At 35.8% G+C, this 27,382-nt stretch overlaps 1 protein-coding gene across 1 annotated transcript in view; it reads left to right on the top strand.

Moving 5' to 3' along the window:
* The first annotated feature begins 5,378 nt into the window (after positions 1-5,378).
* LOC118035592 (protein DMR6-LIKE OXYGENASE 1) overlaps positions 5,379-27,382 on the top strand; it is a 33,346-nt gene continuing 11,342 nt past the window's right edge. Inside the window, exon 1 of the mRNA XM_035041192.2 lies at positions 5,379-5,711. Within this exon, the coding sequence (XP_034897083.2) occupies positions 5,379-5,711 (333 nt within the window). The remainder of the gene's footprint in view (positions 5,712-27,382) is intronic.

Genomic DNA, 27,382 nt, shown 5'->3' with positions numbered 1-27,382 from the left:
CTGATGCTCATTTGGACTTTCGCTTAGATTGTAACTCACCCTATACAGCGGGTATTGTGGAATTTTCTTCCCATACTCATGTTGTATATGGTTAAGAGGCCGACTACCCCATGGGTAATTCGGGTAATCTAAGAACCAAAGAAAATCTTTAAGATTAGAATAAATTGAGCCAAATCTTATGAGCTACATCCTATCAACTAGGATATACCTTTTAGGACACAAACAAATGTCAATGCATTAACATATACATTTCATATTCTCATTATATCTCCACCTATCCTTATAGGAAGTGTGAGATGGAAAAACCCATTGCTATTGAGGAATTTTTTGACCAAATCAGAATTAAACCAACATGATGAAGGGGATTGTTTGCCATCAGAACATGGCATCAAATTTCCCCCTTAAATCGGTTCAAGTCCCTGTAGGTTTGGAGTCCTCAGCGAGAACTTTTTTTTAGAGAATCTGATTTGGTCTACTCCTCGTCATAGGTTAAAGGAAAACTTGAAACAAATAACAAGCATGCATAAACCATATGACATTTTGCATCCATTTATGCATTTCATTTAGTTTACTTGCATTCATTCAGGTTAAAATATAGGTCCCCCAAAAGACCATAAAATTGATTACACTCGACTACGAAGGAAGATAATGGAGAACGAAGAAAGGGCTCATCCAGAGGCTCATTATCAAAGAGAGTTGGAGAACATGAAAAATGATATTACACAACTTACAAGTCTACTCGAGCAGGCCCTAGCATCCAAGTCTGGGGAAGATACCTCTACTCAGCTGGCAGTTGCAACTCCATCTGTATCTATACCAGCAGCTCCTTTTATGTCTACGTCTTAAAATTTAAGGGCAAATCCCTCTTCATTTGAGCAACATTTCACTACCAATGTTCCACCAGCATAAGTGCTAGTTACTGTAAACCTGGCAACTGATGACCCACATATGATGAAATTCTCTAAATATGTCAATTATGATAAATTGACCACTCTGGAAGAAAGATTGAAGGCAGTTGAAGGGGTAGACTTATATGATCCTGTTCATGCTACAGAAATGTGTTTAGTTTCAAATGTAGCTGTACCCAAAGAATTTAGGGTACTAGAATTCATCAAGTATACTGGAACTGAATGCCCAGTCACTCATCTTAAATCTTACTGCAATAAGATGGCAGAAGTAGTGAATGATGAGAAACTTCTTATCCATTTCTTTCAAGACAGTCTTTCTTGATCGGCATTAAGCTAGTATACAAGGCTGGATAATACTAAGATCAGAAAGTGGAAAGATTTGGTAAAAGCCTTTGTGGAACAGTATAAATTCAACATGGAGGTAGCCTCGGACAGGTCAAGCTTGTTAGTCATGGAGAAGGGTAGCAAAGAGACTATCAGAGAATACGCTTTGAGATGGCGTGAAAAAGCATCTCATGTGCAACCCTCTTTGTTAGAAAAAGAAATGGTCACTCTGTTTTCTAACACTTTTAAATCTCCATACTTTGAACACCTGGTGGGTAGTTCACCTCAGCATTTCTATGATGCTGTAACTATCACTGAGAGAATAGAACAAGCGATAAGAGTGGGGAGAATGTCAGAGCCTACTGAGAAGAAAGGCTTTATTGGGAAAAAGAAGGATCCCGATGTGAACAATGTGGAAGGAGTGTATAAGGGTAAGAAAAATTACCATCATTATAACTTCCAAATACCTACCCAGCAAGTTGCAAGTGTAAACTTCACTAAACCTTTCCCTACCAACCAACAAAACCAACTAAATGACCAACAAAGTAACCAGATTGTTAATCCTCCAAGAAGGAATTTTCAAAGAACCCAAGAACGATTGCCACCATTACCACTTCCCTTGGGGGAAATGTACTCAAAGTTGTTGAGTATTGGGCAAATAGCCCCTGTTCCCTTAACTCCACTGCAACCTCCATACCCAAATTGGTATAAGCCAGATCTAAAATGTGAGTATCATGCTGGCGTTGCTGGGTATAACATTGAAAGCTGTAATGCATTTAAAAACAAGCTTCTGCAATTGATAAAAACTGGATGGATAACTTTTGAAGATGCACCGAATGTGAAGTCCAACCCTTTGCCCAATCATGCTGCAAGCAGTGGAGGTGTGAATGCTGTAGAACTGGAGGTTAAGAAGGAAAGAGTTTTGAAGGTTTCCATGGAAAGACTGTATGGTATGCTGGTACAGTTTGGATATTTATCTGAGTTTGAACCATTGATGAATGGAAATAACTACTGTAAGTTTCATGGCAAGGTGGGACATCACATTGATGATTGTGAAGAATTTCACCAAGAAGTGAAAAGGATGCTAACTTTCGGTATGTTAAGAATGGAAGGAAGGAAGCCAGAAGAAGAAGACATTGTAATCCGACCCATCCATGTTTCTTTCCCAAAGTCAGCATATGTAATGAAACCTGAAAACATGATGGAAGTCTTGGGACATAAACTTGCTTTCATGGATATCAACAATGTAGAGGAAGGTGAAGGACAAGACTGGAGTTCTAATGATGAGCCAAAAACAACAAAAGAAGATGAACTATTACCTTAGTTAACTGTCCACTCTCTAGAAGAGGCTCTAACCAACACCTTTGTGCGAAAGCTTTCAGTTGATGAAGTATTCCATAATTAGGAGATTGAAGAAGCCCCAGCTGTTTTCAAGAAGTAATGAATAAACGTCTGCTTATATTTGCTTTTGTGTGCTTTGCTTTGTAGTTTGCTGTGTGTTTTTGTACCTAGTTGGCAATCTTGGCTTGAGATGTCAACATAAGGTCTTTTCATAATTATTGAGTCAACTTTTATATTATTGAGATCCTGCATTTTCTTCAATAATTGTTATCTTCTTTTGTTTTGTCTGGCTACAAGATACGCATTTACACTAAAAACACCTTCCGCTTTCAAGAATTCTGAAAGCGAATCCTCCATAAATCCACAAACATATTGCATTGAAAATGAATGGCCAAACTTTGATAAAGATGTGATTGCAATGGATGAAGAGGAATGGAATGAAGATTATATGAAAGATTTTACTAGACAGGTAGAACAGTCTGAGCATGCTTGGAAACCTGCAAAAGAAGAATTAGAGGTGATAAATGTAGGCACCGAGCAAGATAAAAGAGAGCTAAAGATTGGAACTCTGATTACTACAAAAGAAAGATGCAGTTTAACCTCATTACTACAAGAGTATATGGATGTGTTTGCCTGGTCTTATGCAGATATGCCTGGTTTAGAAATTGATATTGGAGTACACAGAGTGCCTTTAATAGAAGGATGTAAACTTGTCAAGCAAAAATTGAGAAGAACTCGCCTGGATATTTTACTCAAGGTCAAGGAAGAGATAAAGAAGCAGTGGGATGCTGGTTTTCTAGAAGTCATTAAATACCCTCAATGGGTGTCGAACATAGTGGTAGTACCAAAGAAGGATGACAAAATCAGAGTATGTGTGGACTTCAGGGATCTAAACAAAGCTAGTCCAAAGGATAATTTTCCTTTGCCTCACATAGACGTCTTGGTAGACAATGCTGCTAGAAGCTCAACTTATTCCTTCATGGATGGATTCTCCGGGTATAACCAGATTAAAATGGCTGAAGAAGATAAAGAGAAGACCACTTTTGTCACACCATGGGGAACATTTTGCTATAAAGTGATGCCATTCGGGTTAAAGAATGCTAAAGCCACATATCAAAGGGCAATGGTGACACTTTTTCATGATATTATACACAAAGAGATTGAAGTGTATGTAGATGACATGATTGCCAAGTCTACGAATGAAGAAGATCACGTTCAAATTCTCAGAAAATTATTTGATAGATTAAGGAAGTATCAGTTGAAATTGAATCCTGCAAAATGCTCATTTGGGGTGAAGTCTGGAAAGTTGCCAGGGTTTGTGATAAGCAACAAAGGAATAGAGGTCAATCCTGATAAAGTGAAAGCAATTCAGGCTATGACAACTCCTAAAACCGAAAAAGAAGTAAGAGGTTTCTTGGGACGTTTGAATTACATTGTACGATTCATATCTCAGTTAACAGCAATATGTGAGCCAATTTTCTGATTGCTTCGGAAAAAGAATCATGGTACTTGGGACAATCATTTGGCAGATAATACTATCAAAGATTATGAGCCATTGAAATTTGATTTCCCAGATGAGGATGTGTTGATAGTAGAAGAAGACAAAAAGAAGAATGATTGGTGGATTATGTATTTTGATGGGGCAGTGAATGTATCTGGCAATGGAGCAGAAGCTGTGATAATCTCACCTGACCAGAAGCAATATCCAAACTACAATTTGAATGTACCAACAATACTGCTGAATATGAGGCTTTTATCCTTGGGTTAGAAGCTGCTTTAGAGATGAAAATAAAGAAGCTTGATGTCTATGGGGATTCAATGTTAATAATCTGTCAAGTGAAAGGCGAATGGCAGACTAAAGAAGAAAAATTGATCCCATATCAACAATATCTCTCAAAACTGACTGAGGGCTTTGATGAGATTATTTTTATCCATATGGGAAGAGACAAAAATCAGTTTGCTGATGCTTTGGCAACCTTAGCTTCTATGGCCAAAATTGATTACGGAATCAGGGTACAACCAATCCACATTGAGATTAAAAATTCTCCAGCTCATTGTTGTTCCCTTGAAGGAGAACTGGATGGGAACCCATAGTTTTATGATATCAAGTGGTTTATCCAATATCAAGAATATCCCTTGGGGGCATCTAAAGCAGATATGAAGACCTTGAGAAGGTTAGCCATGGAATTTTACCTGGATGGAGAAATTCTATATAAAAGATCATTCAGTGGAACTTTACTAAGATGTCTAGATGAAATCGAAGCTAAGGTAGCATTGCAAGAAACTCATGCAAGTGGGCACATGATGGCTAGACAAATGCAACGATCTGGGTACTTTTGGATGACCATGGAAAAAGATTGCATCGATTATGTCAGAAGATGCCATAAATGTCAGGTGTATAGTGATAAGATAAATGCACCTCCAGCTCCTCTGTTTAGTATGACATCACCATAACCATTTGTAATGTGGGGAATAGATGTGATTGGTCCAATCAACCCAAAGGCCAGCAATAGGCATCAATTTATCTTAGTAGCCATTGATTACTTCTCAATGTGGGTGGAGGCCAGCTCTTATGCTCATGTAACTCAAAACGTGGTCAAGTGCTTCATTGAGAAAGATTTGATATGTCGGTACGGTTCACCTGAGAAGATAGTGACCGACAAGACCCAAAATTTTAATGGGAAAATGATCACAGAATTATGTGTGAAGTGGAAAATTAAACATTCAAACTCGTCTCCTTACAGACCAAAGATGAATGGTGTTGTTTAAGCTGCAAACAAGAATATCAAGAAGATTATCCAGAAGATGGTATTCACTTACAAGGATTGGCATAAGATGCTTCCCTTTGCTTTGCATGCATATCGTACAGCAGTAAGGACATCCATTGGAGCTACACCTTATTCATTAGTATTTGGGATGGAGGCGGTGATGCCTTTGGAAGTAGAAATTCCATCTTTGAGAGTACTAATAAAATATGAACTAGAAGAAGCTGAATGGGCTAAAGTGAGATATCAACAGCTAAACATGATAAGTGAGAAGAGGTTGGCTGCAATTTACCATCACCAGTTGTACCAAAGAAGGATGGCCAAAGCATATGACCGGAAAGTTCAACCAAGAGAATTCAAAGAAGGGGATCTTGTACTACGAAAAATCTTGCCATTACCAAGTGGGCACCAAACTATGAAGGCCCATATGTAGTGAAGAACGCATTCTTTGGAGGGGCTCTGTTGTTAACTAGGATGGATGGAGATGATTTACCTAAGCCTGTGAACTCTGATTCTGTGAAAAAGTATTATGTATGACGTGTTTCATCCAATCAAATCAATGAAGTTTTGGCCAGGAAATTCTCTTTGCATATACCTCACCAAAAAACCCATGCATGATCTCAATGACTCAATAATTTTTTATCTTTCAAATTTTTTGTTTTTTACAGGAGAATCCATTCTTCTTAAATGAGGTTTTAAAAGAACTGATTTTGTTTGTGATTTCAATGAAATAAATCAATGTTTTTGTTTGAAATAATGTTCAGAACAATTCCCTTAAAAGATATGACCAAACAAGTCAAAAACATGCAATTGGAACAACTATCACCCAAATTATGTCTTGGATCCACATTTTATCAGCATGAATAATGGTTGGTAGTACATTAGTTTGTCATGGACTCCAAAATGTGGTATCTTACAAATCCAAAGCATTACGCTGGATGAGGACAAAGTTTATTGATTTTAACTGATCTGGCTTGAAATGAGGAAAGGCCATCTGTGATATTCCTTTCACTTTCATTAAAATTATCCTTTGCAGTCCCAATTTGAGCTGAGTCTATTTAAAGTTTTTTTTTCTTTCACAAGAACCTTAACTAAGATCACAACCTACACTAGGGGGCAAAAAGAGAAATATTCTTAAGGAGATTGTCTTGAAGGCATATGAGCTCAAAGAAAGTCTGACAACAAAGAATTCAATAAGATTCCAAACAATTAAGAGAATTCCTAACAAAGATGGGAATAACAAAAAAAAAAAAAAACAGAAGTTCCTCATTTGGAATATTTAGCATCATTTTTTTGTTGTCAAGGTACAAAAAAAAATGTCAAGACAAGATAATAGTGATCTATAGTTTATAAGCCCTTAAACACTTTTTTGAGCTTATGGAATACTCTTTCTTTTATAGCCTTGAGCCATAAAATACATTACGTGCCTTTGAAGTCCTTTCTAATCAAGTAAGCAACCTGGATCAATAAACGACGTTCTCAAAATATAAGAGACTTTTCCATAAAGAGTCATGGTGTAGCAAATAATTACTTGTTATTATTCATGCTGTTAAAAAGAGTGTTTCTAAAGATAAAAAGCAAATTGGTTTTTTTCTCTGAAAATACCTTCAAGCACTCGCTTGAACACTTTGAAAACCAAAGCAGAAGGTCATCTCATCACTTACCTTCATTTTAGATTACTTTTACTAAGAGATTTGACATAAAGCCCTAGAGTTGCCTGAACATTGTTATAAACAGACATTGAGAGTTTCAGTTTTCGAGAACAAAACAGATCTTTTGAAAAATCATTTTTGAAAAAAGGTTTTCTTTGTAAGAAAAATGAATATACAACACACTACGAGGCACTGTTAGAAAATCAGAGATTCTAATGACAACGAGAGCAAAGGAGGAAATGAAATGAGGCAGTTATTCTCCCAGGAAGCAGAGAAGCAATTACTAGATCCTTAATGGCACAAATAAATTTGCTTCCCTAGTGGAAAATACACATGATAAAACTGTGGACTTCTTCCAGCATGAGGGCTGAAATAGTATGATTTGCAGTATCTATGAAAGGAGATTGTTGACTCTCACAATATGATCAGTTAGATAACAAGATAACTGATGCATCTTCAATAAGAAAAATATATGAAATCCTAGGTGAAGCGGGATAATTCTCTTATGTTGACCATATGAATTGGTTAAAGAATCTTTAATAATAGGAATGTTGCCTATAGAACAATGTCAGGCTAGGGAGAAGTTAATTCTCTCATTGAAGTTACCAATAGAGAAAACTCAAACAAAGCGTATCTTAGAAGAATGAACAACATGGGTCGGCTTGAGTAGACTTGAAGTACGCGTAATTCAAAAGAGCTCACTCAAAGTCAAAACCCTCAAACAAGATGAATGGGGATCTATATTTCAAAAATAGGTAAGATGCATTGCATATCATCTCACTTCACAAGCAGTATCTTCATTGTCCATTACAGTATCCTCTATTGTAACTGGATGACCATTCACTTCAAAAGTAGTACACCAAACTACAGGCTCTGCCTCAGGAACAAGGTTTGCATTAGCATTGGAAGAAGAGGAAAACATGATTAAAACTTCAAAAGTTAAGAACTTTGAGAGTATTGAAAATGTGAGAAGTTGATGATGTCTTTTGCCCAATACTGCATGATTTATAGGGAATTTGCTCCTGCCATCATTTTCAATAGAAGATCAGATCTTAGCCGTAGATACAAGACTTCCTTGGGAAGCTTTCCTCATCTTTTGGGATCCATTTACAAATCAAATCCCAACCGTACATACAAGACTTTCTTGAGAAGTTTTCCTGATCCATTTACAAATCAAATCCCAACCGTACATACAAGACTTTCTTAAGAAGCTTTCATCATCTCTAAGATCGATTTACATATCAGATCTCAACCATACAGGTATGACTTCCTTTAGAAGTTTTCATCAATCCTGAAGATCATTGTTGAAATCACTTTCATGTATTTCACAAAACCTATATTGAAATCACTTTCAAGTATTTCACCATCGGGCAGGTCGCCTGGAACAATTAGACCACTTGCGAGCTTCCTCGCGTTTTATCATCGGGCACGTTGCCTGGAACAATTAGACCAGGCGACGTGCGAGCTTGGAACAATTAGACCACTTGCGAGCTTCCTCGCGTTTTATCATCGGGCAGGTCGCCTGGAACAATTGGACCACTCACAAAATTCTTTGCTATCGGGCAGGCCGCCTGGAACAATTAGACCACTTGCGAGTTTCCTCACATTTTATCATCGTGGTATTCAAAAAAAAAAAACAATGTTGAAATCACTCTCATGTATTTCACAGACGAGTTGGTTCACAAAACCATTGTTGAAATCACTTTCATGTATTTCACTAAACCATTGTTGAAATCACTTTCATGTATTTCACTAAACCATTGTTGAAATCACTTTCATGTATTTCACAAAATCAATATTGAAAACACTTTCATGTTTTTCACTTAGGCAGGTCGCTCATAAGAATTAGACCAACTGAAAAATCTGTGTATTTTTCAATACCACCATCATTTTTCTTTACAAAGCTTACTATACAAAGTCAAAAGAAAATGAATTTTCCAATGCCTTTGCACCATAAATATTGTAAAGAGGGGGCAACTGTTGTAACCCAATTTTGGATTCACCATAAGTGTTTCTATTATTATTTATAAAAATCCAAAAAAATTAAGAAAAAGTTTAAAATTCAAAAATATATTTTTCTAGAGTCAACCGCATCTTTCCATCAAAACCAAGTCCACCGGGTCAAAAATGAGTTTCGGGTCAAAACCATCATTTCTGACCAAAATCAAGGTCACCAGGTCAATACGGGTCAAACCATGTCGACCAGGGTAAAAAATGAGTTTCGGGTCAAAACCGTCATTTCCGACCAAAACCGAGTTCACCAGGTCAATACTGGTCAAACCATGTCAACCAGGGTAAAAAATGAGTTTCGGGCTGTTTCGGGTTAAAACCGTCATTTCCCTTAAAAACCGATTTCACCGGGTCAAACCATGTCGACCAGGGTAAAAAATAAGTTTTCATGACGATTCGGGTCAAAACCGTCATTTTCGGTCAAAACCGTTATATGTCATAAAAACCGATTTCACCGGGTTAATTTGGGTCAAACCATGTCGACCGGGGTAAAAAATAAATTTTCAGGTTGTTTCAGGTCAAAAGTCAAAACCCGGTTCACCGGGTTGATACCTATTTATTTTGTGTTAGGGGTTGAAACGGGCTTTTTCTAATATTGATTTAAATTTTTTAGTTTTACCCATATAAATATTTATTATTATATATAATAAAACAAAATTAATAATTCAAAAAATTTATTATATTAGGTAAGGTTAGGTAATATTAGTTGCAGCGGTGCAAATTATTTCTTCAGAATTAAATTTGTTGTCTCCTGCTCATTGCCTATAAATAGCCACGAGAGCAGAGGGAAGAAAAGGAGGGAGAAAAAGAAGAAAAGAAGAGAAAGAATTGTTATACTGTGCATATTTTTTTAGTTTTTCTTCACAAAATTAGGATATTGTTTTTAAAAAAAAAAAACAATTTGGAAAATACTAAATATATCCCGACTCATCTCAGCCATTGAAATAATCCAAGATTTATTCTTGTTGCGCCACGTCATCCGGTGTACCGCGTCACACCGGATTAAAACCCAAACAATCTGGACTGTCCAATCACCTTGCAGATCAAGCCAATCACAACCGCACGATCGTTTCATCAGAGATCCAACGAATCACAGTGTTCAGATGCACCGGTACACCATACACGCGTTCGCACCGTAGCACAATCTCAGAGTCTCTCTCTCCTCTCACCGGCGACTCCCTCTCTCATCCGATCTCAAGCCTCCGCACCACCACAGAAAGGTATCTACCCTGGTGTAAAGCAAAACCCCGGCGTTTTTCATCGTTTTATCAGCCTCATCTGGCCGGAAAAAGGCCGCGATCGTCGCCGGTCACCGAAACTTCAAGTCACCGATTCTCCCTCATCAGCCATTAAGACCACCACCATAAGAATCCTCGACCTCAGATCTACCAGATCGACCATCGGTTTGCTAGAAATCTCGCCGCCACCAACAGTAGCCGCGCGTGAGCCACACGCGCCGCCAGTGGCATTTTCGTAAATTCCTGATAAATCCGAGGGTATTTCAGTCTTTTACCTATATAGGGGCACTCAGGTAATTTTTTTTTATATTTCTAACATTTTTTATTTTTTATATAAATTTGTGTTGCACGTAAAAAAAAACAAAATTAAAACAAAAATAAATATAAAAAAACGATGCGGGTCCAACACTTATTATGTTATCATTCGTGGGTCCAAAGCCCAACTTTTCAATTATAGTTATACCCATTTCTCAACGATATCAAAATATTTTTTTTTATAAACAAATATTGTTTGTCGACACGTCTGTTTTTATAAAAAATGACCGATGTTAAAAAAAGTTTAAATACCAAACAAATATGAATTATGTCCATAAATTTGCTTTTTTGATAACTCAGACGTAAATCTCCTTTTTAGGGTTAAACGTCGATATTTTAGACGAGTCTCCTATTTTTAGGGACTGATGTCATTTTTAACGTGTCTCCTATTTTTAGGGACTGACGTTAACTATTTAAAAAAAATTGCAAATAAGCTCGAAATATAATAGCATTTAAATCAAATAAAAAACACACGAGTAAGGGTAACCTTTCTTTTGAAAGGATGTTTTAAGGGTGGTGTCTACCTTCCCTTAATCATAACTAACCCAGTACTCGAATCTCTGGGACCAGTATCTAATTTGGGATTTCTAGTTCCCTCATATTACTAGATGGCGACTCCAATAAAAATGTAATTTCCCCCACCAATAAAAAAAATCTTTTTGTTAAAATAAATAAAAAAAAGGAGTCGTTGCCCAACGTCGTGTATCGATAATAACATCAGAATTTGAACAGACTTAACTCATGAAAGTTCTAGGAAATTGTCTCAGTTTTTTCGGAAAAAACATTGAGGTCATTTGGACTTCTAAAACTCAAGATATAGGTTGAACACTGAATAGAGTCTAGGCTATAGGACATATTCGGACTTCTCCATTGTTGCTATAATTTGGACTTGAAAACGACCTTTTTAAATCTTGGACTCCTATGAAAGTTTTAGGTCTATGTCTAAGCTTTCCATTCATATAAATCATACCTAAATCCAAGATCTATAGCTCTAGATATGGCTTAATGACCGAACAGTGTTCCAGTTTAGACTGAACCGGCGTCTTTTTTCTAAGTTTGGCCCTCTTTTTATCTTTTAAAATTCAGTAGTTAAACTCATCAATCAATCCTTTGATTTATGTGATAGGGCTGCATTTAAGATGTATATTTATCATAAATTAAAGGTATCATATAGTATCAGACTTGTTATTATAAAACATGCTTTCATTAAAGAGTTATTGATACTTCAAGTGCAAAATGATGATATAAAACCTTGATAAAAATGCACTTTTAAGTACTTAGCAGAAAGCATAGATATTTAAATATTTCATGTTACCGCAAAGTAACTTCAAATGGAAAGCATCATGGATGAACAACGCCATCTGCATAATGAGCTGCAAGATATAGGTTCCCCTGATCGATATAATTGGATACGTTAGTTATGCACCTGCACTTGTAACAAGACAACTAGGTGGAATTCAATATGCACCAAGAACTCTAGGATTAGTAGATTTCACAGGCTTATTTAGGTATCAGCAATATCTCAAAGAGATAGAACTTATTAGACAAGATTGGAAAGCCCTTAATGGTAAAAAAAAAAAAAAAAACAAAGAAAGAAGGAGGCAAAATTAAATCCTCATTCAATCAGAATTATACAATTTTAAGAAATAAAGAGCTTTCTAGAGTGATATATGCACCAAGAACTCTAGGATTAACAGATTTCATAGGCTTATTTAGGTATCAGCAATATCTCAAAGAGATAGAACTTATTAGACAAGATTGGAAAGCCCTTAATGGTAAAAAAAAAAAAAAAAAACAAAGAAAGAAGGAGGCAGAATTAAATCCTTATTCAATCAGAATTATACAATTTTAAGAAATAAAGAGCTTTCTAGAGTAATAGGATTCTCAATACCTAAACATCCAGAATCAACAATGGAGCAACTAAAAAGAAAAAGGATTGATAATACGAAAGGGTTGGGAAAGCAACTCCGGTTAAGTGTGGAGTGAAGATGTCAAAGAATGATAAAAATGAGAGGATAAACTCTACAACATTCAAGATCTTAGTTAGGAGTTTGAGATATTTGTCATGTACTCATCCAGATATTTGTTTTGGAGTAAAACTTGTAAGTAGGTTTATAGAGACACTTAGTATGATACAATTCAAAGCTTTGAAGCAAATTCTTCGATATATCAAAGGTTATGTTGATTTTGGCTTATTCCATGGTTATTATAGTAGCTTTAAACTTTTGAGTTATAGTGATAGTAATTGGATTGGAGATATGGATGCTAGAAAGAGCACTGTATGTTTTGTTTTTTATATAGAAGACACAACATTCAAATAGAGTTCAAAGAAACAATTTGTAGTCAACATATGAATAAATAGCTACTACACCATGTGTTTGTCATTCATATGGCTAAAGAGATTCTTGAAGGAATTGTGAATGCTATAAGAGAAGCCTACTGAAATATATGTGGATAACTCATCAGTCATTGCATTAACAAATAATCTAATATTTCATTATAGAAGTAAGCATATTGACACAAGATTCTATTACTTATAAGATTGCATTGCAAACAAGAAAGTTGAAGTAAAATATGTAAAGACACAAGAGTAAGTTGCAAATAGATTTACAAAGCAGAGATGTGTTGGAAGTCCCGAAGAAATCAAGTTTAAGGGGAGATGTTAAAAGTAAACCAGATTTCGGGTTCTGAAAAAATTTAGAAACAGTCAACTGGTTTAGTTGACAATACACAATTCATGTTTAAATTAAAATTTCATTATATTAGTTTAATTTTTTAATTGTCTAGGATTTTATATCTATAAAAAAATTTATAATTCAGTATTATTAACAAGCAAACAAAAATATAGCTAAAAAAAAATTAAAAAAAAAATACTTAATAAAAATATATATTCCTCTCAATTTTTTTTTATTCTTATTTTTAATTTCTTAGTCTTGTATGGCTGTGATGATTTTATACCACACCTTCTTTACTTCCAAGAGACGACTTCGCTGTCACGTCCTAGTGCCAGAGATCCTGATAAAGCAATTAAACAGACTAATGTTTAAAGTAATGAAAAAAAAAATAAAAAAGGCCACGAGAGTGGACGTACGGCCGGGAGACAAATATTGACTGCGGTGTACATTATTGGAAAAAAAAAAAAAGTTTCCCTTGTCCCTTGCTTTTATAGTAAAGGCAGTGAAATTTTGACCGGTTGAAAACAATAATTTTCCCTAGTTTAATTGAACAAGTCGGCTACCAGTACTGGAAATTCTTTCGCTTTGTCTCAGCAATTAATTCACTCTCGCAAATTCATCAGGGAAAGAAAGAAATTAACAAGTGGAGACACGCAAGCCAAGGCAAAACAGAAAAGCATTCGTAATCTGTGTAAGGTCTAAGCTGTGCAAGGAAAAAAAGTTCTTAATTTACACAAGGAATGTATAATATTGAAATTATATCCATGTCTAGTCTGACATGAAGAAGACCACCATATCTTTTATTATCTTTGATTTTTAATTTATTCAACAATAATATGTATAATATTTCCGATATAATATCACCAAGATGAGAAAGGAGGGATGCTTTGTTCATTTCTGAAGAAATTAGCCGGATCAACTTTGGTTCACATGCACCAACCAGTCAAAGTTGTTCTTGATCTCTGTAATTGATATATGCTTGTCGGGGATTTTTCGTAACATAAGGAGTCATATAGCTGTAAAGTTTTCTGATACACGTTTTATATTTTTCAGATGTCTTAGTGTCTTGATCGCTCCAAAAGACAGCATAATGAATTTGGAATAAATTTCCTGCTCTATGTGGAAATGGAGTGATGGACTCGGAAATTTCGTCCATTTTGCCCTTTTAGGCTGTGAATTGCAATTCAGCTACTCGGGCATCGAGTTGTTTAATCTTGATGATTAAAGTATAAGTTGTAGATTCTTCCAGATATTATACATACTCAAGATTAATAGTGTAAATACTATAAATATTGAAGATTAATAGAGTAGATACTACAATATCAAAAGATAATATTCAAAATTGTGTAGTTATTATATTACCTTATATATGTTATGTCTTTTACCTAATTTAAATGATCATGTAATTATTATTTATTTCCTTCATAATCAAGGACATAATCAAATCTAGTAGCTATCATGTTAGGAACTGATTCAAGTTCATACATACTTGTTCTACCATTAATTGAGCGTTTATGTTCTTATGGAAGAATTTTCTATAGCCTCTATGAAAGAAGGTTCAAGCTCAAAGGTAACTCCTTTTTTAAAAAATAATATTGGTGACACCAATACTGCTCAACGATTAGGTTTAGTATTGCTTAAGGAATTCAATTATCTTTCTTAGTCAAGAGCTGTCACTATTGCTATCAATGAAAGATCAAAATTGGGATTCATCAATAGTTCAATTTATTCTCTAGATGTGGACTATCCCGAATGCGAAATATGGTTATCCAAAGATCAGTTGGTGATGTCTTGGATTCTTAATTCTATGGAACGAAACTTGGCTGAAATTTTTAGCTATACTGAATCTGCACATGATCTTTAGAATGCCATTCGTGACATGTATGGCAACCAAAACAACGCAACACGAATTTTTCAGATTCACCATGAAATTGCAAATCTTCATCAAGATAACAAACCATTTGTTCAACTATTAAGAAATTTAAAAAGTCTATGGAACGAACTAGAGATATATCACCAACACATCTGTGATGTTGTTATCCTATGCAGAAGAACAGAGGAAGGCTGAATTTTCCAGCTCTTGGCAAGCCTTAGTTCTGACTTTGAAGATCTGCGGAGCCACATCCTAATGAACCCAGAACTACCATCTCTAAAGTCTGTGACAACAACGATTCAGCATGAAGAAATTTGCAGAAAGGTGATGAATCATAAAACTCATTATGGAACAGGAGCTACCTGTGGTTATCATGTCAAGACAATGCCCTGTAATGAGAACTCCAGCTCTAGTATGTCTTAGCATTTTTTTTTATATCAAAACAAGTAGGTGATGGCAAATCATTCAAAGGAAAATGTTTGGAGTTGAAGTGCAGCTATTGTCATAATACTGGACACCTTATTGACCGGTGTTGGCAACAACATCCAGAACTCAAACCTAGATTTTCTAATGAGCAAAGAGAACACTAGAGGAGAATGAACTATAAAGCACATTTAGCAGATGCAACTCTGTCAACTAAAAACCACCAACCTTTTTTTATGTGTTTACACTTACAAACTCCTAAAAGGTGCTTGTTGTAACCCATTTTTGGGTCCCCACAAAAAAAAATAATAATAATAATAAATAGCCAAAGAAGGTTAGAAAATAACAGGAGGCATGAGCGCTCAGAAAATGGTTGGAAGATTTGGTCAAGGAGGTTAAAAAATACCAAGATCGGATTTTTACAGTATATTCTTGGATGATGAGAGCCCTGAGGGATAAGAAATTTTGAATTTTGAGGAGAAAAGCCCAAATTTGGATGTTTATGGACTTAATTGGATTTTTAATGGATTTTATAGGGGTTTTGATTGCAAGAAAAATTGGTTTTTAAGTCAATGTGGGCTTTAATCAGAAGAAATTTAAGTTTTGGGGCCAAAATATATTTTTTTGGAATTTATTAGGCCAAATCAGGGGCTTAATTGCATAAATATTGAAGTTTAATGGCCAATTAGGGACTTAATTAAGAAAATCCGAAACCAGGGACCAAATTGGAAGAGGCGCGTAAATGGAGGGGCTGAAATTATTCGGTCCAGGGGCCTAATTGAAGAAATTGGAAGTTTATTAATCAATTGAGGGCGTAATTGAACAAAACAGAGGCCAGGGATTAGAATGGAAAACGCGGCCGACTTGAGGGGTGGAGGCCGAAATTAGCGGGGGGTGCAATTGAATTTTATCCTTGAAATCAGGATTAGATTTGAGGACTTAATAGAACAAAGGACAAATTAAGGACTGATTTGAAAAAACATATTTCTGGCGCCTTTTTTTTAAATGAAACGGCGCGTTTTCTCCAAAACGACGCCGTTTCATACATAAAAAAAAAAAAAAAAAAAAAAAAAAAGAGGACCGAACGGTGCCGTTTTGAACGGCACTGTTCACCTTTCTTCTTCCCTTCCCCCCCGAACAGGCAGCAGAAAACAAGGAAAAAAGAAAGCTTATTTAAATGGTGCTTGTCCCCCTCTCCTACCGACCGGACCGAAACCCACACGCCGTTGAGGACATTGGCCGACCACCCGCCGCGCACCACACCGGGACCGAAGCCCGCACGCCTTGACAGTCGCGCCCCATGGCCGACCAGCCTCCACCTTGGTTCGCCCCAAGGCTCCTTCTCCCCTTATAAAAGCAGGTAACCCGAAGAAAACAGGGACGAAAAAGAGAGGAGAGGAGCAGAGAGAAAAAAAAAAGAAAAAGAAAAAAACCGAGACAAAAGAAGAGAGAGAGAGAAACCGAAGGAGAGAGAAACCACTTAAAAAAAAAACAGAAACAAAAGAACCCAAAGTTGAGAAGCTTGAGGAAAGCTGACACCGGGAGAGAACTGAGGAAACCGAAACCGAAGCAGTAAACCGGGTGGAACGACGACGAACCGTTGGCAGCAACCGCACCCTCCGCCGTTCGAACAGTCGCAGTACCACCCGCAGCCACCGTTCGCGGAGTCACGTCACCGTAGCCTCACCAGGTACGCCTCTTCCCCCTGCATTTTTGTTTTCCTTAAATTAGAATATATTTTCCTCCTGCATGCAGAATCGTTTCTGCATGCAGGAGGTGGGGAGGGAAAATAATTCCCTCCCCCCGTTCGTGTTTGCTGGGCCAGGTTGATGCTGGCCCAGCGTTGTTTTTCCTTCTCTGGGCCAGACGGGTTCTGGCCCAGAAGTTTTTTGGGGTGGGCCAGAATGGTTCTGGCCCAGCCCTGTGATCTGGGCCGGTCGGGCCCAGACCAAGGAGTGATTTTTTAGTTGGGCCGAGATCGGCCCAGTTTTATGGTGGGCCGAAGTCGGCCCAATGTTTTTTTTGGGCTGTCCGGCCCATTTAGTTGGGCCGGCCCGCCCACTTAACATATTATATTATATGTTATTATATATTATATGATATATGTGTGTATATATATAAAAATAAAAAAAAAATATTCTGAAAAATCTTTAAAAATATTGTTGATTTTCCTGCATGTTTTGGTCAAAAGTGTTTAATGTTGGTTTGTATTTTTATACCGTAAAGATACAAAACCAGTGTTAAAAAAAAAAAAAAAAAAAAAAATACCCGGTTTCTGTCAAAATATCAAAGATTTTCAGAATAAAAAATGTTTTTGCTTTCAAAAAAATTCTAAAAAATCCCTAAAAAAAATGTTGTTGATTTTTCTGCATATTTTTATCAAAGTGGATTAATATTGGGTTGTATTTGTATACCGTAAGAATACAAACCCAGTATTAAAATACCCGATTTTTTGTTAAAACATCGAAAAAAATAAATATTTTCCAAAAAAAGGGTTTTGTTTTCATGCATACGGCCTAGTCTCTCCAATATATATATATATAAATATTATAACATCATATTTTCACACAACAAAGAAAATTTTCAAAACAATATATGTATTAGCATGCATTTTGGCTTTAATAACCAGTTTATTTAAGCCATGAGAACTAGGCCAATATTTCAAAAAAAATCAAAAATCTTTTTTTTTTGTTTTCTTTTAGTATTTGGGATTACGAATTTATACGTAAAACGTATTCCTAAATATTATTAATGAAATTTTGGTATGGACGTTAGAACGGTTAGGATTTTACCCGATAAGATAAAGCCTTTCTTACCGAGGAGGATTTTTCTTGAACCATAGACAGACCAACATCTAGGAAAACACGAAAATACCTTAGTTTTTATCAGACAATAAAACAATGCAGCTTACCTTAGGTAGGGCGTATTTGGGGTGCTAATACCTTCCCTTTACGCAACCAGTCCCCGTACCCGATCTCTGAGACCAGTTAGGGTTCCTAGTGACCAAAATGCTAGGTGGCGACTCCCGTTCCATTTTTTACCAATAAAAGACTATTTTTTTGTATCCCTATAGATATATATAGATTTACATGGTAGATTAAGAAAATGGAAACAAACATATAGTTTTTTCGCCGCGACGCCGCACACGTGCGACAGTGCTTATCAAAGTCTGAGAACACTCCTCTCAAGATCATAGGGCTAAAACACTTTCACATTAGCCTAAAAGTTTGATCAAAACCACCTAGATCCAAAACCATTTATCCTATGATAAAATCAGCCTAATTTTGGTTTGTTAGATCGCTAACAAACTCATTTATAAGCTCTAAATTAGCCTATAAACAAAGAGGGAATCGTACCTAAATAAGAGAGAGAAGAAAATAAAAGAGGTAAGAAATTTAGTTAAGGTTTAAGGGATTCAATATTGAGTTCAAGAGCTCAAAAAAGGTTCAAGGGTTTGGTTTAGTTGGTTTAGATAAGAAAAGAGAAAAGCAACAACAAAAATCTACTCCCATTGAATATTTCAAGCTTGGAAGGTATACTCTTGCAAAATTTAAAGGTAGAGTCCATGAGGCCTGTTGGATCCTCTGTTTATTGTTTAAATGCAATGTTTTTGAATATATTGATGTAAAAATTAGTGTCCTAGTGTGTTAACATTGCACTTTAGTTTGATTTGAAATTTGCCAAATATGACACCAAGGTGTTGATGTTTTTCTGTTTGGTTAATACATGGTTCCAGGCTCTTGAGTTTTGGTTTAGTCCTACGGAATGTTAAATTGTCAATTTTAAATCTCATATTGATTAAGCATCCTTATTGTTTTAATTTGGCAGTTTTGGAAAATAAAACTCAATGCATTTTTATAATGATTTATTGTTTTTGTTAGTTTCTTTTTATTTCAACTATGTTTGTCATGGATAATGTGGTTTCTTGGAATTAAGAAAGCATGTTTTACATGCCTAAAATGACCATTCAGGGTTTGACAATGGCTGACATAATTCTAGGCAGGTTCTGGGTTTCTAAGGTAGTGTACTTCATGTTTTGGGAAAGAACATTACCTTAGCTCTATTTTTAGACCATTTGGTCCATTTATTTGCACAAAATCCTTCGAACAACTTGATTAGCAAACAATCTAGGTTTAAAACACATCAATAACATGTATTCATTTCGACTGCCAAAAATACATTTTGATCAAATCATGGCTTTTGAGTGATAATCGATGGTTTTTTATGCTTGATTCTTGATCTATGTTCTTCATTTGTTTTGTGTTTGATTCATTTTATCCAAAAAAAATTGAATTTTTACATTTTTTTTTATGTTTAATCTATTTTGGCTTTGAGTTTTTGTTTTTGGTTTGTTTTAGGGTCAACCCTAGCAAGTCAAAATCGGGTAAGATATTTAAGGCTTTGTTTGGTTTGCTATATATTTTTTTTTTATAAAAGAGTTTCTGGCCAAAAAAGGTGTTTGGCAAATACATTGTAACAGTTCGACTGTACGACTTGATCAAGGTTAAAAGAATCCCAACATATCCTCTTTAATTGAGGGTAAATTTTTTTTTATTACAAAAAATTCGGTAGAGTTTCGTTTGCATTTATGACATCCCAAGTTATCGACTACTATCAATTTACTCAATCAACCATCATCACAAGGTCCCATAATTTCAAACCTTATATCAAACCTCATAACTCCACACCTCATACAATCCACATAATATATATATATATATATATATCCTACGAGTAAGTTCAATATAAACATAGTCCAAACATCATATCATAAAATTTAAAAGAAAAGGAATACTAATATGCAAATAAAGCATTTACAACATAGTAATTGTTCTTTAATATTTTAAAATGGTTAATTACAAAATAACTAAAATACTACATGATAAGCTGAACTTTTATAAATACATCAAGGTTTACACAAAAATATTCTACATAAACATGTTAATTCCCTTTTGTTTAAGTTAAATATTTGCATAAGCTTCACAGTAGTAGAGTCCTAAATTAATGATCTCCCTGGATATTTGATGGACCTATTATATAAATAAACATACCATTATATTGATAAAGAATATATATATATATATATATATATATATATATGCTCATGTAATGAATACAAATGAAGTATTATTAACTTTCTATCAGATCCATAAGAATTCTAACAGAGAACTTAAATTTTGCTTGTAAATCATTTAAACCCAATTAACACTCATTTGTTTATTCTTAATTTGAATACTCTTATTTACTTGCATGAACTGGGTGACCTTGCAAAGTCTAATCTTGTAATTTATCTCCCGGCAATCCTATCATGGATGCCATTAGCCGAAGCTAAACTTGTAATTCATCTCCTAGCAATCATATCACGGATGTCATTAGCCGAAGCTAATCTCATAATTTATATCCCGGCAATCCTATCACGGATGCTGTCGCACCCGACATCGCGGCGGCCCTAAAAATAATTCTCTCGATCATGGAAAAAAAGAACAGATTCTGGCATCCGGTTCTTTTAGAAAAAATGTCTCGTTTGAGGAGTCGCCACCTAGTATTATGGTCACTAAGAACCCTAACTGGTCAACAGAGATTCTATGACTCAGGATTGGTTACGTAAAAGGGAAGATATTATCACCCCTTAAACGTTCTGCCTAAGGCAGACTGCATTGTTGGTTTTGTCTTAAATTGCTAAATATTTATTAATTTATGCTATGATGATTTGTTTATAATATTCCTGACTCTGGCGTCAATGAATACTCGAGCTCGAATAATTCCAACTCTGGCGTTGATAAAAATTCGTAGCTAAAAAAAACAATTAGATCAATATTCTTTATTTCCTATTCTAGCACTAGTGAACAAATAAAAATAAATTTATTTTTATGCATGCATATTTTTTTTATTTTTCTAGCTAAATAAAATAAAAATACAACTAATAAAAATAATATAAATTTAAACTGGTATTTTTATTCCTGACTCTGGCGTCAGTGAATAAACCAATAAATTTACATTATTTTTATTCATGATACACATTTTTTATTTTTATTTTTCTACCTTTTTTATTTTTCTGTTTTTTTTTATTTTTTTATTTTTTTTTTGGGGCTGGGCATGATACACATTTTTTTATTTTATTTTTCTACCTTTTTTATTTTTCTGTTTTTTTTATTTTTCTATTTTTTTTTGGGGCTGGGCCCAGCTCAGCCCACATGGGCTGGGCTAAACCCAGCCCGGCCCGGCCTGGTCACTGGCCCAAGCCAGTGACCAGGCGCCAGCGTGCGTGAATTGTTCACGCACGCTGGCCACAGTTTAATTAAATTTCAAATGCACAATGTTGGGGGAATTAACATTGTAAGCAAAGGAAATGATGCAACTGACCCGTAACTGTTGGAGACAAAGACGATGGCGATGAAGACACGACGTTGATGGTCGAACGGGCACTCTCTCCTCTACTTCTTCTTCTGTTCGCCTGCTGTTCTTTTTCCTTTTTTGTTTTTCCCTGCTTTCTCAATCCTTGTGATGAAGAAAAGAAGACGGTGCTGGCTTATCCTTTCGAATTTGGGTTTGGTTTCAGTCTCTGTTCGGCTCTGTGATCTGCCGATTCTTTCCCCAGTTTTGGTGTTTCGGTTCCTGCTCTGCCCCCTGTTTTTTTGTTTCAGTCCCCCTTGGTGTCTCCTCTGTCTTCTTCTTTCTTTCCAGTCTCCGTCTCCTGCGTCTTATGCCTTTTCTTCTTTGTCTGCGAGTTCAGTGGTAAGGGGGGAAGGTGGTGCAACCGTGGTCGCGGCTTAGCACTGGAAGAAGGCGACGATGAATGGTGCAGTCTCTAGCCGAAATTTGCTCTCTCCTCTGTATAATCTCCCTCCCTCTGTTCGTTGCCTTTTTTCTTTAATCTTCTCTGTTTCCTTGAGAAGAAACAGAGGAACGAAAGTCAGTTTATTTTCTTCTCTTCCTGTCTCCCTCTCTGCCCCCTTTTCCTTCCTTGCCGGTTCTCCTTCTCTAGTTTTTATAACCAGAGAATGCCATGCGGTTGCATGGATTTTAATGCAATAAAGGCATGCGTTTTCTTCTTGTTTTCGGGTGAAGAAGATGAACAGTGTTGATGGCAATTTGCGTTTTGATCCTCGACATTTGAATTTTTTCAGTACAGTCCTTGGGTAAATTGTAATTGCACCCCTGCATCTCAGCGCCATTTACACATTGGTCCTTGGATTTTAATTTGTTGCAATCGTGCCCTCAATTAACCCCAAACATTGCTATTTCTTCAATTAAGTCCCTGATTTCATTAATTCAATTAAATCCAAAGTCCAATTAAGTCTAAAAACTTATCAATTCTCCAACTAAACCCTTAATTGGATTCATTAAATCAATTCCAAGCTTAATTAAGTCTCAAAACTTATTAATTCTCCAATTAAACCCTTAATTGGATTGATTAAATTAATTCCAAGCTTAATTAAGTCTCAAAACTTATTAATTCTCCAATTAAATCCTTGATTGGATTAATTAGATTAATTTCAAAGTTTAATTAAACCCTAAAACTTCCAATCATGTTGCCCTTAATCCAAATTCTTTATTTATTTCATTTTACTTGTTTTTTTTCATTATTATTATTTTTTTATCATCATTTTTTAGTAAATAAAATAATAATAATAATTAAAATAAAAATGGTCAAAAATTGGGTTATGACAGATGCCATTAGCCGAAGGTAATCTTGTATTTATGCTAGACTTTATTTACATTGAACACGACATTTATTATAATTGCATTCACCAGAAGAATTTTAAATTGTACAAGTGCAAATAGAAGGAAAATCACGCACCTGCTTCGCCTATCTTGTGACCTCCCTTAACAAAAGATCCAATCCTGGTTGCTCCTTCTAAATCATAAGGAAGTTTTTGGTTATGATTCCTTCAAGCTGATATTATAGAGAATCCATATTTGTCACACCTGGACATCGCGACGACTAATTAAAAAAATTATCACTCGATTGGAAAAGGAACAGATATCTGTCATCTTGTTCTTTTAGGGGAAAAGGTTTTGTTCAAAGAGTCGCCACCTAGTATTATGGTCACTAGGAACCCTAACTGGTCAACAGAGCTTCTATGGTACAAGACTAGTTACGCAAAAGGAAAGATGCTATCACCCCTTAAGCGTCTTACCTAAGACAGACTGCATTGCTGATTTTGTCTAAAATTGCTAAGAATTTGTTCTCCTTTTTCCCTTTTTTATTCTTCTTTTCATGTTCCTGACTCTGGCGTTAGTAAACAATTCCTACGAATATTTCCAACTTTGGCGTTGGTAAATATCGCACAAATCCAAAAAAATACGATACTCCTGACTCTGGCGACAATGAATATTTTCACAAAAAATGAATTTGAAGAAGAAATTTTCTATGTCATTTTTTTTTGTTTATCCTTTATTATTATTTGCCCTTTTTAGATGGAAGTAAAAAAACATTGCATGACATATTTGCATTTAACAGTAATAGTCCACAGATTGAGCACATGTACAAAAAATACAAACACAAAGAAAAAAAAATTAAAACAAAGTGCAATGGGCTCACAAATAAATCAATGAAGGCCCCAAATATTTTTGGAATTTTCTGTTATCGAAAAGGGGTTCGTTTGGTCAAATATCAAATTAGAATGGGCATAAAAATTATGGCCAAGGCATAAGGGTGTGTTTTGCCAAGCAGACCCTTAGCAAACACAATTTGGGTCGGTTAGGCCTAAAGCCCAGACCCGGCCCACTCTTTTTTTTTTCTTTTTTGGACTGGAACTAGCCCAGCCATACATGAAAGGTTCACACATGCATGCAACAGTAAGCAGTTAATTATTTTACCAAGGAAGGAAGGAAACTTACCTAGGTGTGTGGTTGTTGGAGATGAAGTCGAATGAGAGTAGGCTAAAAAAAGAGGGTTGAGGGGGGCGGCAACTAGTATAGGGTTTGCCGCACCCCTTTTTTTTTATGTTTCTCTCTTTTAGGGTTTCTGGTAATGGCCTCCTCTAGGATCTCTTCTTTTAGGGCTTTTCCTCCCCTTTTTTAGGGTTTCCCTCTCTAATCTTCCCCCCCTCTCTTATGCATAAACTAGGATTAGTATTTATAGTGCAAGAGTCCTATCGCTTGCGGGAAGTAAAGTCTCAATCAAACTCATTCTCTTTTTTGAAGTTTGAATTAGAATCGAATTTGAAAGCAGACAACTAGCATTATCTTGAAGGTAAGGATTATATTGAAGATAAGGATTATTTTGAATGTAAGGATTATCTTGAAAGTAAGGATTATCTCAAACATAAGGATAGAATGGCAAAAGCACATTATAGTCCTTAATTTTCACGCAAGTTGACAAATCACACTTTTCATCGAAATAAGTCTCTGATCTTTTAACTTTACATTTTAAACCTTGTAAAAATTAAATTAAAAGCCAATGGGCCAAAACTGGGTTACAACAGTTGCCCCCTCTTTACAATGGTTACGGTGCAAATGCATTAGAAAATTTATTTTCTTTTGACTTTGTATAGTAAGTTTTGTAAAAAAGAATAATTGTGAAAACCTTTCCACTTTTCCCTTTTTTTATCTCTTTTTTTTATTGATTTTTTTTTTGGATGGGCCCAGCTCAGCCCATATGGATCAAATTGTTTTGGGCAACCTACCCGATGATAAAAGAAACGCGAAGAATTTCGTGAGTGGTCTAATTGTTCGAGGTGACCTGCCCGATGAAGAATAAAATGCGAAAAGGATCTCGCGAGTGGTCTAATTGTTCTAAGCGACCTGCCCAATGATTTGAAAAATACGAGGATTTTTCAGGATGGTCACATTGTAATGGGTTTCCTATCCAGTGGAAAAATACGAGGATTTTTCAGGATGGTCACATTGTAATGGGTTACCTGCCTAGTAGAAAAATACTAGGATTTTTCAGGATGGTACATTGTAATGGGTTACCAGCCCAGATGGTCACATTGTGATGGATTACCTACCCAGTGGAAAAATACAAGGATTTTTTCAAGATGGTACATTGTAATGGGTTACCTGCCCAGATGGTCACATTGTAATGGGTTACCAGCCTAGATGGTCACATTGTGATGGATTACCTGCCTAGTGGAAAAATACAAGGATTTTTTCAGGATGGTACATTGTAATGGGTTACCTGCCCAGATGGTCACATTGTAATGGGTTACCTGCCTAGTGGAAAAATACGAGGATTTTTCAGGATGGTCACATTGTAATGGGTTACGAGCCTAGATGGTCACATTGTAATGGTTACCTGCCTAGTGGAAAAATATGAGGATTTTTCAGGATGGTACATTGTAATGGGTTACTAGCCCAGATGGTCACATTGTAATGGGTTACTTGCCTAGTGAAAAAATACAAGGATTTTTAAGGATGGTACATTGTAATGGGTTACCTGCCCAGATGGTCACATTGTAATGGGTTACATGCCCAATGGAAAAATACGAGGATTTTTCAAAAGAAGACATGATAGGGCTCGAAGGCGCACTATTCAAGAGATGGAAGCTCGAAGGAAATGAGGGCTCAGAGGCGCACTCAAAAGGAGGTAGGATAGGAAATGCACTACCTTTGATAGTTGAGGGCTCAAAGGTGCGCTCGAAAAGAAATGGGGTGAGGGTTCGAAGGCGTACTCAAAAGGAGATAGGATAGGAAATGTACTACCCTTAATGGTCGACGGCTCGAAGGCGTACTTGAAAAGAAATGGGGTGAGGGCTCGAAGGCGCACTCAAAAAGAGGTAGGATAGGAAATGCACTACCTCAGGAATGAAAAATGAAAGGTGGTGGAAAAATACAAAGATTTTTCAGTTGGCCTAATTCTCATGGGCGGCCAGCCTAAGCTGAAAAATTCTCAAAAGTGAAGATTTTTCAAAAGCAATTTCAATGTTCACCATTTCAAGTTGGCCTTCCACTAGATGAATTCCGTTAGAATTTTCTCTAATGAAATTTGCAAAACTCATTGTCCAATGTCTCAAAGTTTAGATGATATGCATGCATCTTTACCTTATTTGAAATATAGGCTCCCCATTTCTTCTTAGTCTTCTCGTTGCTTGGTTGGTGAGATCTTGCTATCTAATTTGAGTCATCTTTGTCATTTGGCTTTCTAGCCCACTCGAGTTGGCCCATATAAGTCTATTTCCATATTTGTTTGCACAATTCAGCCTTTGTGGTGCCCATCATGACCCACTTGCTTGCTAAAGATTTTCTGACTCTTCAAATAATTTGAGAGGATCATTCATTACCCCTCGTTTCACTACTAAAAATATTCGGTGTCACTAGCTGAAAGGATTAAGCTGTCTTTTGTAAACCAAAATACCCTCTTGTCTTGTTAAAGGAAATTAACATCTCATTTTCTAGAATTTTTCCTTCTAAGAACAATGTTGCCCCCTTGTATTGGTTATTGCCCCTAAGTGTGCTCTGTCAGCGACTTAGATAAATAATGGTTTTAAGAGGTCATTCTCTCATTTCTCTCCTTTTCAGTTTGGTTGAGGAATATGGGTCTAGAATAAATCTTGAAATCTTGATCTTGCATTTTGAAAACAAAAATTATTTCGATGTAAGTCCAATAACAATTTTCTTTTGAAATCTTACAACTCCTTGGTTATTTTCTTTCTTGAAAAAGAGATTATTTGCTCTTGTGTTTAGCAATAAGGTCTTCGGTGAAAATACATCATGAGATGACCTTTTATTTTTATAGGTTTCCAAAGTGGAGGGCTCGAGAAAAAGCTCGAGGTTTTGTATGAGAAAAACTTGTCTCTTTTTTAACATTTATTTTTATCAGTATGAATAATAATTAGTAGTTTATTCTTGATGTCATGAATCTTCTGAAAAAGTATTCTTTGCATTTTGAGAGTAGTTTTTATTATTCTAGA

This window comes from Populus alba, chromosome 1 (genome assembly GCF_005239225.2).
Source record: "Populus alba chromosome 1, ASM523922v2, whole genome shotgun sequence".
Lineage (NCBI taxonomy): Eukaryota > Viridiplantae > Streptophyta > Magnoliopsida > Malpighiales > Salicaceae > Populus > Populus alba.
Note: the sequence above shows the minus strand (reverse complement) of the source record. Positions and strands in the feature narration are given on the sequence as shown.